This window comes from Hyperolius riggenbachi, chromosome 12 (genome assembly GCF_040937935.1).
Source record: "Hyperolius riggenbachi isolate aHypRig1 chromosome 12, aHypRig1.pri, whole genome shotgun sequence".
In the NCBI taxonomy this organism is placed as follows: domain Eukaryota; kingdom Metazoa; phylum Chordata; class Amphibia; order Anura; family Hyperoliidae; genus Hyperolius; species Hyperolius riggenbachi.
This window is the reverse complement of record NC_090657.1, coordinates 13476009-13493479: the sequence shown is the minus strand read 5'-3', so window position 1 is coordinate 13493479 and position 17471 is coordinate 13476009. Positions and strand designations below refer to the sequence as shown.

Here is a 17471-nt window from a genome sequence, read left to right as displayed (position 1 = left end):
TGCGGTTTAAAAAAATCACAAACGTGCTGCAGGTAGCATTTTTGGAAAAGATTCAGCTTGACTGAATGTGCAAAAAAACGCACATTCATTCAAACATCGCTCAGAAAATTGATTTGCAGAATCGCATTCCCTAAGGCTGTGTTCGCAGAAGCAGTTGTGTTGCGTTTCCTGTAACAGCAGGAAAGCTATGAAACAGGAAAGTGGGCCACTCGTTATTTGCGCATTGTGTTGCGTACAGTCAATGCATCATTGTCACTGTTAAAGAGAGTCTGAAGCGAGAATAAATCTCGCTTCAGACCTCATAAATAGCAGGGGCATGCGTGTCCCTGCTAAAACGCCGCTATAGCGCGGCTTAACGGGGGTCCCTTCACCCCCAAATCCCCCTCGATACACCGGGGGAGCGCTTCCTGGTTGGGGCAGGGCTAACCGCCGCAGCCCTGCCCCACGCGCGTCTGTCAGCGCGTATCTCCGCCTCTCCCCCGCCCCTCTCAGTCTTCCTTCACTGAGAGGGGCGGGGGAGAGGCGGCGATGCGCCGCTGACAGACGCGACTGGAGGCAGGGCTGCAGCCGTTAGCCCTGCCTCCAGGAAGAGACAGCCAGCGACCTTTTCACGACACACTTTTGCGGGGGGTGGGTTGGGGGTGAAGGGACCCCCGTTTAGCCGCGGGATAGCGGCGTTTTAGCAGGGGCACACGTGCCCCTGCTATTTATGAGATCTGAAGCGACATTTATTCTCGCTTCAGAGTCTCTTTAAAGGGGCACTATGGCGGAAAATTGTAAAATTTAAAATATGTGCAAACATATACAAATAAGAAGTATGTTATTTCCAGAGTACAATGAGTCATAAATTACTTTTCTCCTATGTTGCTGTCACTTACAGTAAGTAGTAGAAATCTGACAGAAGTGACAGGTTTTTGGACTAGTCCATCTCTTCATAGGAGATTCTCAGCATGGCCTTTATTCTTTATAAAAGGTATTCCCTAAAAATAATTTAAACAATGATGCTGGCCAGCTTCCCTGCTCGCTACACAGTTTTTTGGCAGTTGGACAGACCAACTGCCATTCACTAAGTGCTTTTGAAAATCACTGAAAATCCCCTATAAAGAGATGGACTGGTCCAAAACCTGTCGCTTCTGTCAGATTTCTACTGCCTACTGTAAGTGACAGCAATATAGGAGAAAAGTAATTTATGGCTCATTTTACTCTCGAAAAATACATACTTATTATTTGTATATGTTTGCACATATTTTACATTTTAAAGTGTTTCACTATAGTGCCCCTTTAACACGCGCATCTTAATAATAATCCGAACATTTATATAGCACTTTTCTCCTGTCGGACTCAAAGCGCTCAAGAGCTACAGCCAATGGAATGCGCTCAAGAGACCACCCTGCAGTGTTAGGGGAGTCTTGCCTTGAACTCCTTACTGAATAGGTACTGACCCTGGCCAGGATTTAAACCCATGTTCAAGGCAGAACCCTTAACCAGTACACTATCCAGCCACTGTCTTGTTGGTAACACACTGCATGAAGTGCGTTATGATGTCACATGCCTTTATATTGCACCCAACGCACTGTGTACATCGCACAGGTGGCACATTGCGGCTAGCCACGCTACAAAGTGGCTATTATTGCTTGCCGCACTGCAATGCTCCACCTTTGTGACGGTCACAGGGCAATGGGTGCGTTGCTGTATACCAGATGCATGCAGCATGTCACCAAAAACCGCGAGCGTTAACAGTGATGGTGAAGCATACGTTTTATGGACCGTATGCGACACAATGTGCAGAAAATGTGGGGACTACAAATATAATATGAAAGGGGCTGTAGCACATGGAAATGAATGGTCCAGCTTAAAGTGGTCTGAAAGCCAGCATTTCTACTTTGCTCAATAAGAGGATTTACAGCATAAAGTCTACTAACAGAAAAAAATAGTAGCAGAACAGCATTCAAACAGTTACAACACTTTTTTATTCAGTAGGAAGCTTAGATCTGAAGTGGGAAGCTTATATCAAAAGTCAAGTGATTACATTATCCTGTTTTTGTTTCCTTATCAGTCACATTCCTGTGCAGTGTTTCAGCTTGCATGGATTGCAAAAGGTAAAACAGAGAAATCTCCCTAGACAAATTACAATATCTAAATACAGCAGCTTTGCAATAAAATGCAATGGCAGCTTTGAAAGTTAGATAGAACGGTACTTTGTGAACTAGCCATTTGTAAATGGACAATAATACTTAAATGAGGTGGCTAGATTTCCAACCCATTAAGGACAGAGGTGATCAGATAGTACCAAAATTATTATTACTTTTTATTTATATAGCGCCCATATCTTCCATAGCACTATAATTATAAAGGAGGGGGGGGGGGGGGTCATCCTGTTTTGTTTTTGTTTTTTTAAATAAACAAAAAGGTTATGTTTATTTCCTGAAAAAAAACCTTGCTGGAAACTAGAAAACAAACAAAAAAAACTAAAAAGGTGGCAATACACCCTATAATTTTTTTTCTTTAAAAATGAATCAGTTTTCTTGGAGTGCATCATTAAAAAAAAAAAATAAAATAAATAAAAAATCAAAACCAATCCACCACGCACTATTCACCTGTTTTTAAAGACTGATCAGAATTTTCCACCACACCAAAATATTGAAGTGTACAATACGTTTTACAAGTATAAAAAAAAATACATAATTTTCTTCTACTCTATTGATTATTTTTGTATATAAAAAAAAACCCCCAAACAAACAAACAAATTGGACGTTTAACGAGAAAACAAGAAAAAAATCTCTCTGTACTACATAAAGGCCCTCTAAAAAAAAGAAAGGTTGACTGTATAGGACTCCTAAAGGATGAGGATGGGAACTCAATGGTGGATGACCAAGGTAAGGCAGAGTTATTAAATGCTTTCTTTGCTTCTGTCTTCACAAAGGAAACAGCACTGTTGCAAATTACAGAAGCAGAAGAGTCTCAATCTTCTAACTGTAATATTAAATACTTAACGCAGGAAGAAGTGAAGGCAAGACTAAATAAATTAAAAATAGACAAGGCACCTGGCCCGGATGGCATGCATCCTCGGGTCCTAAGAGAATTAAGACCAGTTATAGATAAACCCCTTTATCTTATCTTTTGTGACTCTCTTGCAACTGGCAGAGTCCCAGTGGATTGGCGTACAGCCCACATTTTCCCATTATTTAAGAAGGGCAAAAAATCAGATCCAGGAAATTATAGACCTGTAAGCTTAACATCAGTTGTATGCAAACTATTTGAGGGGTTACTAAGAGATACTATACATGACTTCATAGTAGAAAATAATCTTATTTCTCAGCATCAACATGGGTTTACTAAAGACAGGTCCTGTTTGACTAACATGCTCAGCTTTTATGAGGTAGTGAATGCTAATATGGATATTGGGAATGCTGTAGATGTGATATACTTGGACTTTGCAAAGGCCTTCGACACTGTTCCCCACAAAAGTCTGGTGCAAAAGTTGAGGATGCAAGGACTGGGGAAGAGTTTGTGTGCATGGATAGGGAACTGGCTAATGGACAGAAAACAAAGAGTTGTGGTCAATGGATCATACTCAAAATGGGAGACTGTTAGCAGTGGGGTCCCACAGGGGTCTGTACTGGGTCCAGTGCTCTTCAATTTATTTATTAATGACCTAGTAGATGCAGTAGTGAGCAATGTTGCTATTTCTGCAGATGATACAAAATTGTGCAGAATCATCAACTCTCAGGAAGATAGTGTCATATTGCAACAGGATCTGGATAGGATGGCTATATGGGCACATACATGGCAGATGAAATTCAATGTTGAAAAATGTTAAGTCATGCATTTTGGTTGTACCAATGGTCTAGCACCATACAAAATAAATGGGATACAGTTGGGGACATCAAACTTGGAGAAGGTCTTAGGAGTACTCATCGACAACAAGTTAAATAATCGTACTCAATGCCAAGCAGCTGCAGCTAAAGCTAACAAAATTTTGGGATGCATTAAAAGGGAAATAAAAACTCGTGATGCTAGCATAATATTGCCCCTGTACTCTCTAGTAAGGCCACATCTGGAATATGGAATTCAGTTCTGGGCCCTACACTACAAAAAAAAGATATTGCAGTTTTAGAGCAGGTGCAGAGACGAGCAACAAAATTGATGCGTGGGATGGAAGGTCTCACTTATCGAGAAAGGTTAGATAAACTGGGTTTATTTGGTCTAGAGAAAAGACGCCTTAGAGGGGATCTAATTAACATGTATAAATACATCAGAGGGCAATATAATAGCTTGGCGGATGAGCTTTTTGTCCCTAGGCCTTCTCAAAGGACTAGAGGACATGATCTGCGCATGGAGGAAAAACATTTTAGCCATTTATTTAGGAAAGGGTTCTTTACAGTAAGAGTGATTAAGATGTGGAATGCATTGCCACAAGAAGTCGTTATGGCAAACTCTATACCTGCATTTAAAGGGGGCTTAGATGCTTTCCTTGCATTGAAAGACATCGATGGCTACAATTACTAGGTAATGCCTAACAGGGCCGGGCCGAGGCATAGGCTGGAGAGGCTCCAGCCTCAGGGCACAGTGCAGGAGGGGGCGCAGAATTCATTCAGCTGTCATTCCTAATTGTGTTTGAAGCAGAAAGAAATAAGAAAAGGGGATACATGGCAATGACTGCAAGCCAGATAACTAGATATTAAGGTGTTGGGGAGGTTGTGGGCCCTGTGGCCCTCTTAGTCTAATAGCAATCAGTGTGTGACAGATGGGGTGACTAGAGATTAAGGTGTTGGGGGCCCTGTGGCACCTCTTAGTCTAATAGCAATCAGTGTGTAACGGCTGGGGTGGGAGGGATGGAGGGGCACACTTTGGTGTCTCAGCCTTGGGTGCTGGAGGACCTTGTCCCTGCTCTGATGCCTAATGATGTTGATTCAGGGATTTTATCTGATTGCCATCTGGAGTCGGGAAGGAATTTTTCCCTTTAGGGGCTAATTGGACCACGCCTTGTAGGGGATTTTTCGCCTTCCTCTGGATCAACCGGCATATGTGAGGGAGCAGGCTGGAGTTGTACTTTGTACTGGTTGAACTCGATGGACGTATGTCTTTTTTCAACCAAAATAACTACCGTATGTAACTATGTAACTATGTAAGATGTCATAACTAATTATAAAAAGGGTCCTGCATCAAAGCCAACTTGTCTTACCACTGAAAGTCACAAAATGTTGCCCTCTACTGAAAAGTTTTCAGTGGACACCAAAGTGTGAAACTATTTATTTGTTATCCAGTATAAGACCAAGGACACCTGAAAGAACAACTATCGCGAAAATCGTAAAATTTATAATACTTGTAAACGGATACGAATAAGAAGTATTTCTTTTTCCAGAGTAAAGTTACATTTAAACATTTTAAAAGGTGACCTAAACTGAAGTAGAAGGCACTCTGTATGAAGAGTCTCTCGATGTTGTTTTTGGATCGCTCTCCTCCAGAACCCTCTGTGCGTCACATGATAAGGCGGGAACTCCCAACTACGTGACTCTCCAGATAAGCAGTGGTGGAATCCCCACCACACCCAACGCTTTCCACTACAGAATGTTCAAACCCTTCTTCTCAAGTCCTCGATTTTTGACCTTTGATAAATATCTCAACTTTGTCTATAACCGCAACAAAAATGGAGGCACAGCAGGGTTGTTCCTGGCCAGCTAGTGACATTTAAAGGGGCACTATGGTGAACAATTGTAAAATTTTAAATATGTGCAAACATAGACAAATAAGAAGAACTTTTTTTCAGAGTAAAATGAGCCATAAATTACTTTTCTCCTATGTTGCTGTCACTTGCAGTAGGTAGTAGAAATCTGACAGAAGCGACAGGTTTTGGGCTAGTCCATCTCTTCATAGGGGATTCTCAGCAAGGCTTTTATTCTTTATAAAGACATTGCCTGAAAAGGATTTATACAAAGATGCTGACTAGCCTCCCTGCTCACTGCACACTTTTTTGACAGTTGGATGGTTCAACTGCCATTCACTAAGTGTTTTTGAAAATAAACAAAACCCAGAGAATCCCCTATGAGGAGATAGACTAGTCCAAAACCTGTCGGTAATGTCAGATTTCTACTACTTATTTTAAGTGACAGCAACATAGGAGAAAAGTAATTCATGGCTCATTTTACTCAGGAAGAAATGTACTTCTTATTTGTATGTGTTTACAAGTATTTTAATTTTTTTCACGATAGTGGTCCTTGAAGTGAGAGAGATATGACTGCTGCCTTATTCATTTCCTTGTAAACAGTTGCCCAGCAGTCCTGCTGATTTTCCATGCATTAGTGTCTGAATCAAACATCTGAAACAAGCATGCGGCCAATCTAGTCAAACTTCAGTGCATACTTGTTCAGGGTCTAGGGTTAAAATATATTCGAGACAGAGGATCAGCAGGACAGCCAGTCAATGTGCATTGTTTAAAGAAGCACTATGGTGAAAAATTGTAAAATGTAAAATATGTGCAAACAAACAAATAAGAAGTACGTTTTTTCCAGAGTAAAATGAGCCATAAATTACTTTTCTCCTATGTTGCTGTCACTTACAGTAGGTAGTAGAAATCTGACATTACCGACAGGTTTTGGACTAGTCCATCTCTTCATAGGGGATTCTCAGCAAGGCTTCTATTCTTTATAAAGATATTGCCTAAAAAGGATTTAAACAATGATGCTGGCCGGCCTCCCTGCTCGCTACACAGTTTTTTGGCAGTTGGATGGAGCAACTGTCATTCACTAAGTGCTTTTGAAAATAAATAAATCCCTGAGAACTCCCCATGAAGAGATGGACTAGTCCAAAACCTGTCGCTTCTGTCACATTTCTACTACCTATTGTAAGTGACAGCAACATAGGAGAAAAGTAATTTATGGCTCATTTTACTCTGGAAAAACATACTTATTTGTATAGGTTTGCACATAGTTTGAATTTTACAATTTTTTGCCATAGTGCCCCTTTAAAAGGAAATAAAGATGTCAGCCTCCATATCCTTCTCACTTCAGGTGTCCTTTAAGGTCTCTGCATGCTGACAGAAGCGAAGCGGTCATGTCTGGTTTATAACTGTAGCGGCTGAGTGGCAATACAAGGAGATGTTTAATCTATAAACACTGATCTATACCTGCACACGCCCTTCACTGGCTGGAGAGGAGGACCGGGGATGAGGCAAACACAGCAAGAGGATGAATAGGGTGAGGCTACGATACTAGAGATTCCTGCGCAGACAACTTACACATGCAAAGTGAGATAATACCGTGTTTAAGAAAGTAAGAGCTGGTTCACACGGGCATCTGAGTCAGAAGTGGCCATGGGCAAACGCAAGGGGGGATTACAGCTGCCCATAATCCCCTTTCAGACCTGGGCCGGTGCAGTGTCTGGGGACAGGCTAAGTTGAGTGACCCTCACTGATAAGAAATTCCCCTTTTTATCTCTTTCCTGCTCTCAGAAGCCATTTTCTGCTAGGGAAGTGTTTAATAGTTGGAATTTCTTATCAGTGAGGGTCACACTGTAGTCACTTCCTGTCTGAGTCAGGACTGAGTTAGCCACTTACATACCTGATATTTAACTCTTTCAGGCAGAGAAAGAAAAAAAGGAACACAGCATAGTTATATGTGTGCTTGGCACTGTACATGCACATGTCTATCTCATGTCATTTCGGGTATCCTTGAGGCTGCTTACACACTAAGACGTTACAGGCGCACGTTAGTGCAGCCTGTAACGCTCCCCAACGCACAGCAATGTAACACAAGTGGGCTGTTCACACAGCCCATGTTGCCTTACATGTAACGCTGCACGTTCTTAAGTAAGTGCAGCATGCTATGGCGTTAGAGCCGCTTAAGCCGCGTTAGACTGTCTGCACATGCGCAGTAATGTTGGGGAGGAGCGAAGATCGGCCAGGCACATGGCTAATTAATATTCACTGCACGTTGTGACGTGCAGTGTTTACTTCCTGGAGCGGCGGCTCTGTGCGGTGATTGGCCGGCGGGACCACGTGATGCCGCATGCGCACAAGCGTAGGCATCACGGACGCCAGAGTGAGCTGCACAACGCGGCTCACTCTGACGTCCACAACGAAGAGCACCAGGCGTCGCGTTAGGTGCACGTTATGCGACCTTAACGTGGCACCTAACGCAACGTCTTAGTGTGCAAGTAGCCTTAAGCAAAACAAAAAAGCTTTGATCTTCTCAGGGACTCCCCTTATACTTTTGTATCTGCAAACTTTTGTTTTCCATAGCATTTTGGTAAATGGGCTTTTTGGTCCTTTGTAGCCCCCTTACACACTCCTAGGAGATGACCGTGAGCTTGCTGGCCCGCCTGTAACTCATGCCCATATACAAAGGTTGTAATTTCAAAATGGATCACAAACCTCAAAAGCATATGATACATTTTTTTTTTTAAAAGTGCCCTACAAAAATTACTTTTTTTCCCACTCTCTCTATACAGCGGTGGGTAACATGTTATCTCTGACTACTACCAGTTAAAGAGGAACTCCAGTGAAAATAATGTAATGAAAAAAACTGCTTCATTTTTACAATAATTATGTATAAATGATTTAGTCAGTGTTTGCCCATTGTAAAATCTATTAAATCCCTGATTTACATTCTGACATTTATCACATGGTGACATTTTTACTGCTGGAAGGTGATGTAGCTGCTGCATGCTTTTTTGGCAGTTGGAAACAGCTGTAAACAGCTATTTCCCACAATGCAGCAAGGTTCACAGACAGGAAACTGCCAAGAGTACCACGGTCCACCACACACAAGCAATAGAACACAGCAGTACATGCATCCAGCTACATTTGAAATTGGTCAGCAGGTGCTCGTCAGCCAATCAGGATGCACTGTCATACACCCTTTACCTGCCATACCACATCTAGCAGCCATTAGCATTCAGGTGGGAGGCTTCAGTTGGACGCCATCGCAAGATTGCGTCGCTAGCAGGACCGCCCCGTGCAGGCATTCCTCCCACAGGGGTCCCTCCCTAACCGCTCACCTGTCCGCCATGTCCTAGAGCTGAAAGAAAACGTTTAAAAACACACGATTGGTTCACATGATGGCCAGGGGCCCCGGGCCCCTCTCACTGGCCGGGGCCCCAAGGCCAACACGCGATACCTGGAGGGGAGTGCAGGTGGGCCTGGACCTCTCACATCCAGGCTCTGGTATCGCGTGTTGGCCTTGGGGCCCCGGCCAGTGAGAGGGGCCCGGGGCCCCTGGCCATCATGTGAACCAATCGTGTGTTTTTAAGAGTACCACGGTCCTCAGTTTCTTGTGGGAGGGATTTCACCACAATATCAGTCATACAGCGCCCCCTGATGGTCTGTTTGTGAAAAGGAATAGATTTCTCATGTAAAAGGGGGTATCAGCTACTGATTGGGATAAAGTTCAATTATTGGTCGGAGTTTCTCTTTAACAGGTAAAGAGCAAATGTAAACTGAAAACTGTGGTGCTTATCGGAAATCAGCATTCATTGTTCGGTCTCCTCTCTGCTGGTGGGAGGTTAGGTTTGATCGGTAGTTATGAATTAAAAACAACCTGTCATTTAATAAACAAAGGTATCAGATCTTTTCAGGGACTCACCTCATCCACTCCCCCACTGGGTGGGTTGTAGGAAGGAGCCACGGGAGGGAATTCTAGGGTAGGGGTCTCCTGAAAGGGATCTAGAAAAAACAAAAACACAAAAAGTCAGATAGCAATTAACGGATATTGCATGCAAATGGCTACTAATAACCCACTAGTAAGAAGCTCTCCAGATCTCAGGGAGTTCACAACGGATGAAAGTCTAGGTCGGCTTTTCTGTTAACTTACCCATTGTATACAAACCATCACTGACTTTGCAGTACCTCCATACTCCTACCGCTATTAGAAATGGCCATATGTGCCTCTGAGAACTGCTGCCAACATTGAACAAAGATTTTATTTTCTCCACACTATCCACCAAAAGGCCCAAAGACAAGAGTCATTTCCACCATGCTCCTTTTGCATCTGCCTCCATAGGTGTCAACGTTTCAGTCTTACAGGACAACCAACCCTGCTTTACACAAAATGTCCTTTTTTAGCTGGTAGTTGGCCCTATAGCATTGAATCAGCCACAGACTTCATTCATCTCTCTGGACCTCCAGGAGGCGCTAGCTTAATAATTCTGCCCTGAGAATTTCTTTTCTCTTCTTGAATAAAGAAAAAAAAAAAAAAAAAAAAACACACTCCATGATCTGTTATCTAGTGCAGTTATGTATCTACACAAACATGGGGGGCAGGGAGAATGTGACCCCTTAGAGATTATCTTAGGCACAGGAGCAGTTCTTCCATAGTGTCAAACTGAGCAATATCCCAGGAACCCAAGCTGCTCAGGGCCCCAACAAGTCCAGGACTGTAGAGGTCTCAAGTTCACTGTCAGTACAATTTGAAAATGTAAGGTGCTCCACATTAACTTCTGCCCATTTTACCCCAAACCATCCCTACTTGGACCACGTGCCCTGACAGGCACCACGACCTTCTGGCACTGCTGAGATGTAGGTTTAAGTGCTGCCATGGGGAGGTGTTATGCACAGCTTACTGCCCCCCCCCCCCCCACACACACACACCCCTAAGCCAACACCCAATAATAAGTGATAATGTAGAACAAATGGGTTTGATGCCAAGTAAATCCACCTCCATTGACCTTAGAAGAGTGCCAGTGCAGATGAACCCAGCAAACAGGCTGTTGGCTCATTGGATGTTGCCATATATATTGAGACTCCGTTTTGCTGAGACCTCCCCTTTAGGTCTCAGTGCCTTCTTTCTGCATTTAATTGCATGGCTACAAACCTAGATTGTACTCTGGCACTTGTGGTTGTCAGATTTCTTCCCACTTATTTGCCTTAGGCATTGGGCAATTAGGGAACTTGAGATGGGAGGAATAAAATGGAAGACATATTACGGTAGCTTCCTATTAAACAATGCTCATTTCCTGGCTGTTCTGATGATCTTCTGCCTAAAATACTTTCTGCCATAGACCCTGAACAAGCATGCAGATCACATGGTCGGACTGGGTTAGCCACATGCTCTTTTCAGGTGTGCAATTCAAACACTACTGCAGTTAAAGAGATAAGTAGGACTGCCAGGAAACTGGATATTGTATAAAAGAAAAATATAGCAGCCAGCATGTCTTATCACAAGTTCCCTTTAAGGTCTCCCCAGGAGTTTCTTGGAAATGAAAATTGGCCTTGAAAAAGACAGTGTACCAGGATATGGACATGTCAATAACCTTAAAATCAGAAAAAAAATGAGGACGAGGGGCTGAAAGGGGCGGGGGGGCGTGATGACGACACAAGATCAAATGGTGCGGTAAGTACTTATAGATGTATTTGGGTACTCACAAGTGGAGATGGTCACTGAGATGCAAATAATTCAAAGTTGATGTCAAAAAATAATTATGCAAAGATTATGCAAATGTATGCAACTTGAAAATGGACAATGCATGGAACGAGGATGGAATTTGATTGGTCCAATTTCAAGCTGCATGCATTTGCATAAAATATTTGCATAATTCGTCATCAACTCATTTGAATCTGGGGAGACCAATCCCATTCCACTGAGGTCTAAGGGGGGTTATGGGTTATTGGACTCTTCAATCAAAAACACTCCCCTCTGTGAGGTGTGAGGCAAGAATGGTCTGGTCTGAAGGTGCCCAAGGTAGAAAAAAATATTTAAAGGAATACTGTAGGGGGTCTTGGGGGAAAATGAGTTGAACTTACCCGGGGCTTCTAATGGTCCCCCGCATACATCATGTGCCCGCACAGCCACTCACCGATGCTCTGGCCCCGCCTCCGGTATACTTCTGGAATTTCGGACCTTAAAGTCGAAAAACCACTGCGCCTGCGTTGCCGTGTCCTCACTCTCATACTACGCAGGCACAGACCACACTGGGCCTGCACAATACACTCCTGGTGACATCAGCGGGAGCGAGGACACGGCAACGCAGGTGCAGTGGTTTTTCGACTTTAAAGTCCGAAATTCCAGAAGTGAACCGGAGGCGGGGCCCGGAGCATTGGTGAGCGGCTGCGCGGACACAGGACGTCTGCGGGGGATCATTAGAAGCCCCGGGTAATTTCAACTCATTTTCCCCCGACCCCCTACAGTATTCCTTTAAGAACCATTTAACATGGGATGGCAAGATATCACTTACCTCCCAACAGAAGACCACACACCACTGGTGGGTAGAAGAACATTTCTAAAGTGACTTTTCCTGCTTTAACCACTCCACCTGGATAATTGGGAGTGGAGTGGGTTATGGACAGCTTCAGCCAGTTTTACCCGGTACATGACTTCTTACAGTTCTTACACTGCTCAGTTCAGCAGCGAGAACGCCTGTAGGATAGATTCGCTTCATTATATAGCAAGGCTGTCAAAGGTGCCTTCAGGCAAAAGTCATCATCAGTACAACTGCTGATTCTTCCAGTGATGGATTTGTGCATCTGTATTCCACAGATGAGGTCACCTCTTACAATGTGAACAGTTGAATGCAGACGTAAATTGCAGTCTTGCTGTTCCTTCTGAAACCATGGCGTGCATTAGTGATAATCGTAATCAGCAAATTACAATTTCGATAAATTTTGCGTAAATTTTCGCAATTACGCTTATACGTAATTACGATTTGCAAACTCAATTGATTTCATGTAGTCATTTGTAATTCAGTATAAAATTTCTCAAAATTTAGCGTAATTTCTTGGCGATTTTAGCAGTGAATAGCATGCTATTGACACCAAAATTGCTACATATGTTAATCAGAATAGTGGGTACAAGACAAAAAAAAAAGAATTTTGCAAAAAGACCTTGTAGTTTTTGAGAAACTCGATTTTAAAAATGCAAAGAAAAATAGTTTTTAAACTCAGAAAAATAAGTTTGAAAACCATTTTTCTTTGCATTTTTAAAATCTAGTTTCTCAAAAACTACAAGGTCTTTTTGAAAAATTCTTGTTGCGACTTATACCCACTATTCTGCTTAACATACGTAGCAATTTTGGTAGAAATAGCATGTATGTGGGCTTTGCTATGAACCTCTAAAGTCGGCACACAATGATGCTAAATTTTGCAAAAAATTATTCGACCAATTACGCGAAATTTTGAAATACTACTATTACATTCGAAATTACGATTTTCTCTGAAATTTCGCATTTTGATTACGATGCGCAATTGCAAATTATGATGGGAAATTTCGCCCCACCACTGGCATGCATTGCTTCCTCTTTCCAGACAGCGCTAGTTCTGGAGGTCACCAGGGCTGCCCATACCAGTAAGAATGCAGAGAGTGCAGGCGCAACGTGTATGCTGGGCAGGGCCGGTTGTAGCTACAATGGGGCCCTGGAGCAAAAGTAACTTCGGGGCACCCCCGACGCCCCCCTTCCAACCAAATCACCCACTAGAACCCTGAGCCGATTTCAGGCCCAATCCAATCCCCCATCAGACTATATCATTAGGTGTCCATCATATGTCCCCTAAAAAGCATTTTTGGGGGTTCCCATTAGTCACCCCTTCTTTTCCAATACAGAGTAAACACACTGCATCCCCGCTGTCATGGGTCACCATAGCTGCAGGGTAGGAGGGCACCTTGTGGGGCCCCCACACAGGGCCGGGCCGAGGCATAGGCTGGAGAGGCTCCAGCCTCAGGGCGCAGTGTAGGAGGGGGCGCACAATTCATTCAGCTGTCATTCCTAATTGTGTTTGAAGCAGAAATAAATAAGAAAAGGGGATACATAGCAGTGACTGCAAGACAGATAACTAGATATTAAGGTGTTGGGGAGGTTGTGGGCCCTGTGGCCCTCTTAGTCTAATAGTAATCAGTGTGTGACGGCTGGGGTGGGAGGGATGGAGGGGCGCACTTTGGTATCTCAGCCTTGGGTGCTGGAGGACCTTGTCCCAGCTCTGCCCCCACATGCTCTGGGGCCCCGGGGCCATTGCCCCCTTTTCCTGTATGGAAGCGCCAGCCCTGATGCTGGGAGGCTACAAAAACCAACAGCGGTTGAAGAAACAAGGACCAGGCAGGGTAAGAATTACAAATCATGGGGCCCCCAGCAAAGATTTCATAGGGCCCCCTGATGGTCACACCCCTTCCCGCACCAACTCATGGTGACCCTCAAAGCCTGCTGGTCCATCTTGCAAGGGCCATAAAACAAGTGTGGACATCTTAGGCCCCTTTTTACACTTATCTTTTATTAATCTGTGCTTCAACCTCAAAAGTTATGGTAATTCAATACACCTACAATGAAAACCTACTTTCCCTGGTGCTGTATAGTAGTGTTGGGCGAACAGTGTTCGCCACTGTTCGGGTTCTGCAGAACATCACCCTGTTCGGGTGATGTTCGAGTTCGGCCGAACACCTGACGGTGCTCGGCCAAACCGTTCGGCCGAACACCTGACGGTGCTCGGCCAAACCGTTCGGCCACATGGCCGAACTAAGAGCGCATGGCCGAACGTTCCCCGAACGTTCGGCTAGCGCTGTGATTGGCCGAACGGGTCACGTGGTTCGGACCCGAACGCGCTCTGATTGGCCGAACGGTCACGTGGTTCGGGTAAATAAATACCCGAACCACGTCATATCTCCGCCATTTGTCTGTGGGTTTAGCTTTGGGTAGGCAGGCAGGGTAGTTCGCGCTCCAGCCACGCTAGCCAGGGTCCCCCCCAGTCATTGTGTGTCACTGCTGGGAACAGTAGTACACCGCTCGTTCAGCCACACTATATAGCATTCTGTGTACTGTTCTGTGTCTGCTGGGAATAGTGGTACACCGCTCGTTCAGCCACACTATATAGCATTCTGTGTACTGTTCTGTGTCTGCTGGGAACAGTAGTACACCGCTCGTTCAGCCACACTATATAGCATTCTGTGTACTGTTCTGTGTCTGCTGGGAACAGTAGTACACCGCTCGTTCAGCCACACTATATAGCATTCTGTGTACTGTTCTGTGTCTGCTGGGAACAGTAGTACACCGCTCGTTCAGCCACACTATATAGCATTCTGTGTACTGTTCTGTGTCTGCTGGGGATAGTGGTACACCGCTCGTTCAGCCACACTATATAGCATTCTGTGTACTGTTCTGTGTCTGCTGGGAACAGTAGTACACCGCTCTTTCAGCCACACTATATAGCATTCTGTGTACTGTTCTGTGTCTGCTGGGAACAGTAGTACACCGCTCGTTCAGCCACACTATATAGCATTCTGTGTACTGTTCTGTGTCTGCTGGGAACAGTAGTACACCGCTCGTTCAGCCACACTATATAGCATTCTGTGTACTGTTCTGTGTCTGCTGGGAACAGTAGTACACCGCTCGTTCAGCCACACTATATAGCATTCTGTGTACTGTTCTGTGTCTGCTGGGAATAGTGGTACACCGCTCGTTCAGCCACACTATATAGCATTCTGTGTACTGTTCTGTGTCTGCTGGGAATAGTGGTACAACGCTCGTTCAGCCACACTATATAGCATTCTGTGTACTGTTCTGTGTCTGCTGGGAATAGTGGTACACCGCTCGCTCAGCCACACTATATAGCATTCTGTGTACTGTTCTGTGTCTGCTGGGAACAGTAGTACACCGCTCGTTCAGCCACACTATATAGCATTCTGTGTACTGTTCTGTGTCTGCTGGGAACAGTAGTACACCGCTCGTTCAGCCACACTATATAGCATTCTGTGTACTGTTCTGTGTCTGCTGGGAATAGTGGTACACCGCTCGTTCAGCCACACTATATAGCATTCTGTGTACTGTTCTGTGTCTGCTGGGAATAGTGGTACACCGCTCACCCGCCACTGTATAGCATTGTGCTCTGTGTCGCTGCTGGGAATAGTGGTACACCGCTCACCCGTCACTGTATAGCATTGTGCTCTGTGTCGCTGCTGGGAATAGTGGTACTGTATAGCATTTCTGTACTGCCACTGTACTGCTGCCAGTCAGCGTGTACTGTAAGGATAAGTGAAATGAGGAAGAAATCCGGTGAAAGAGGGAGGGGCAAGGGAAGAGGTGTTTCCCCTGACGGTTCACGTACAGGCCACAGGGGAGCACCCAAGAAAACCCACTCAATACCGCCCATGTTGTCCAGGACAACAACCCTCACAAATCCAAAAGAACAGGACCAGATAATTACTTGGATGACCTCTCAAGCGTCCAGCAGTGGGTTAAGCAGCACCAGCACATCACGCACGAGGTCCGAGTCCTCAGCCAGTTACAAGGAGCCAGTGGGCACAAAGCTGACACAACCGGCAGCGACACCACGCACACAACTGCCAGATAACCAGTCCGATGAATTACCTCAGGACACAATGGGGTATTCGCAGGAGCTATTCCCAGCCCAACAAACTTCCACCTTTCAAAGGTCAATGGAGGAACAGCCAGAAATGTTGTGCCTGGATTCACAACCGTTAACTGTGGGAAATGCACCGCGCACTGAAATACAAGGCGAGTCCGAAGAGGACTCGGAAACCCAAATCCCAGAGCAATTTGGGCAGGAGGGGTTGCAATTGCAGGAGGTCGGCCGACAAGATCTGGAAGACGACGTTGGAGTGTGCTGCGCAGAGGTTGTTGTGGGGAGCTCTACTCCACGGCGGCGGCCCACAATGACATATGACGAGTTTGAGGAGATGGAAGAGGAGGGTATGGACAATGTGGACAGAGACCCAGATTTTGTTTGTGAACGAGAACATCGCCGTCGTAGCAGCAGCACAGATGAGTCTGTTGAAGAACCCACTGCTGCACGAGCTCGCCTTGTGCCACAAGGTAGGCGGCGCGCAATTTCAGGCACCACAAGCGTGGAAGTTCAAGTGAGAGGCAAAAGAGGAGCAAACAGAAATCGCCAGCAAGGAGGCAGGTGCTCCAAAGTCTGGGCTTTCTTTGAAGACTGCACTGAGGATGTTACCATGGCGATTTGCAAGGTGTGCAAGACCCGCCTGAGCAGGGGGAAAAGTATTAACAACCTCTCCACCACCAGCATGAGCCGTCACATGCTATCCAAACATCCCACTCTTTGGGCAAACGCGTCAGGACAGGGTACCAGAAACAACACTGCCTCCCTTGGGTTCACCAGACCCGCCTCAGCAGCAGCAGTAGCCCAGCCATTGCGTGGTTCACAACATTCACAAACATCAGACGACGCTGACACTGTCACTTTCCGGAGTAGTGCTCTTGAGGTCTCCCAGTGTTCTTCAAACACAACAACCAACAGCCCTTCCGTGTGCAGCGCTACGGTTCAGTTGTCTGTGTCGGAGATGTTTGAGCGCAAGAGGAAATTGCCAGCAAATGACCCCCGGGCCGTGGCAGTAACAGCCAGCATAGCCAAGCTTCTGGCCTGCGAAATGCTGCCATATCGATTGGTGGAGACAAACAGCTTCAAGGGCATGATGTCAGTGGCCATCCCACGTTACGTGGTTCCCAGCCGCTACCACTTTGCACGCTCTGCAGTGCCTGAGTTGCATGAGCACGTGGTCAGCAAAATAACCCGAAGC

At 45.1% G+C, this 17471-nt stretch overlaps 1 protein-coding gene across 2 annotated transcripts in view; it reads right to left on the bottom strand.

Annotated features, from left to right (window-relative positions):
* Positions 1–17471, bottom strand: part of SLC4A1 (solute carrier family 4 member 1 (Diego blood group)) — a 184421-nt gene that overhangs the window by 73589 nt on the left and 93361 nt on the right. For both annotated transcript variants that reach the window (XM_068263166.1, XM_068263167.1), the window contains one exon: positions 9582–9661. In XM_068263166.1, the coding sequence (XP_068119267.1) occupies positions 9582–9661 (80 nt within the window). The remainder of the gene's footprint in view (positions 1–9581; positions 9662–17471) is intronic.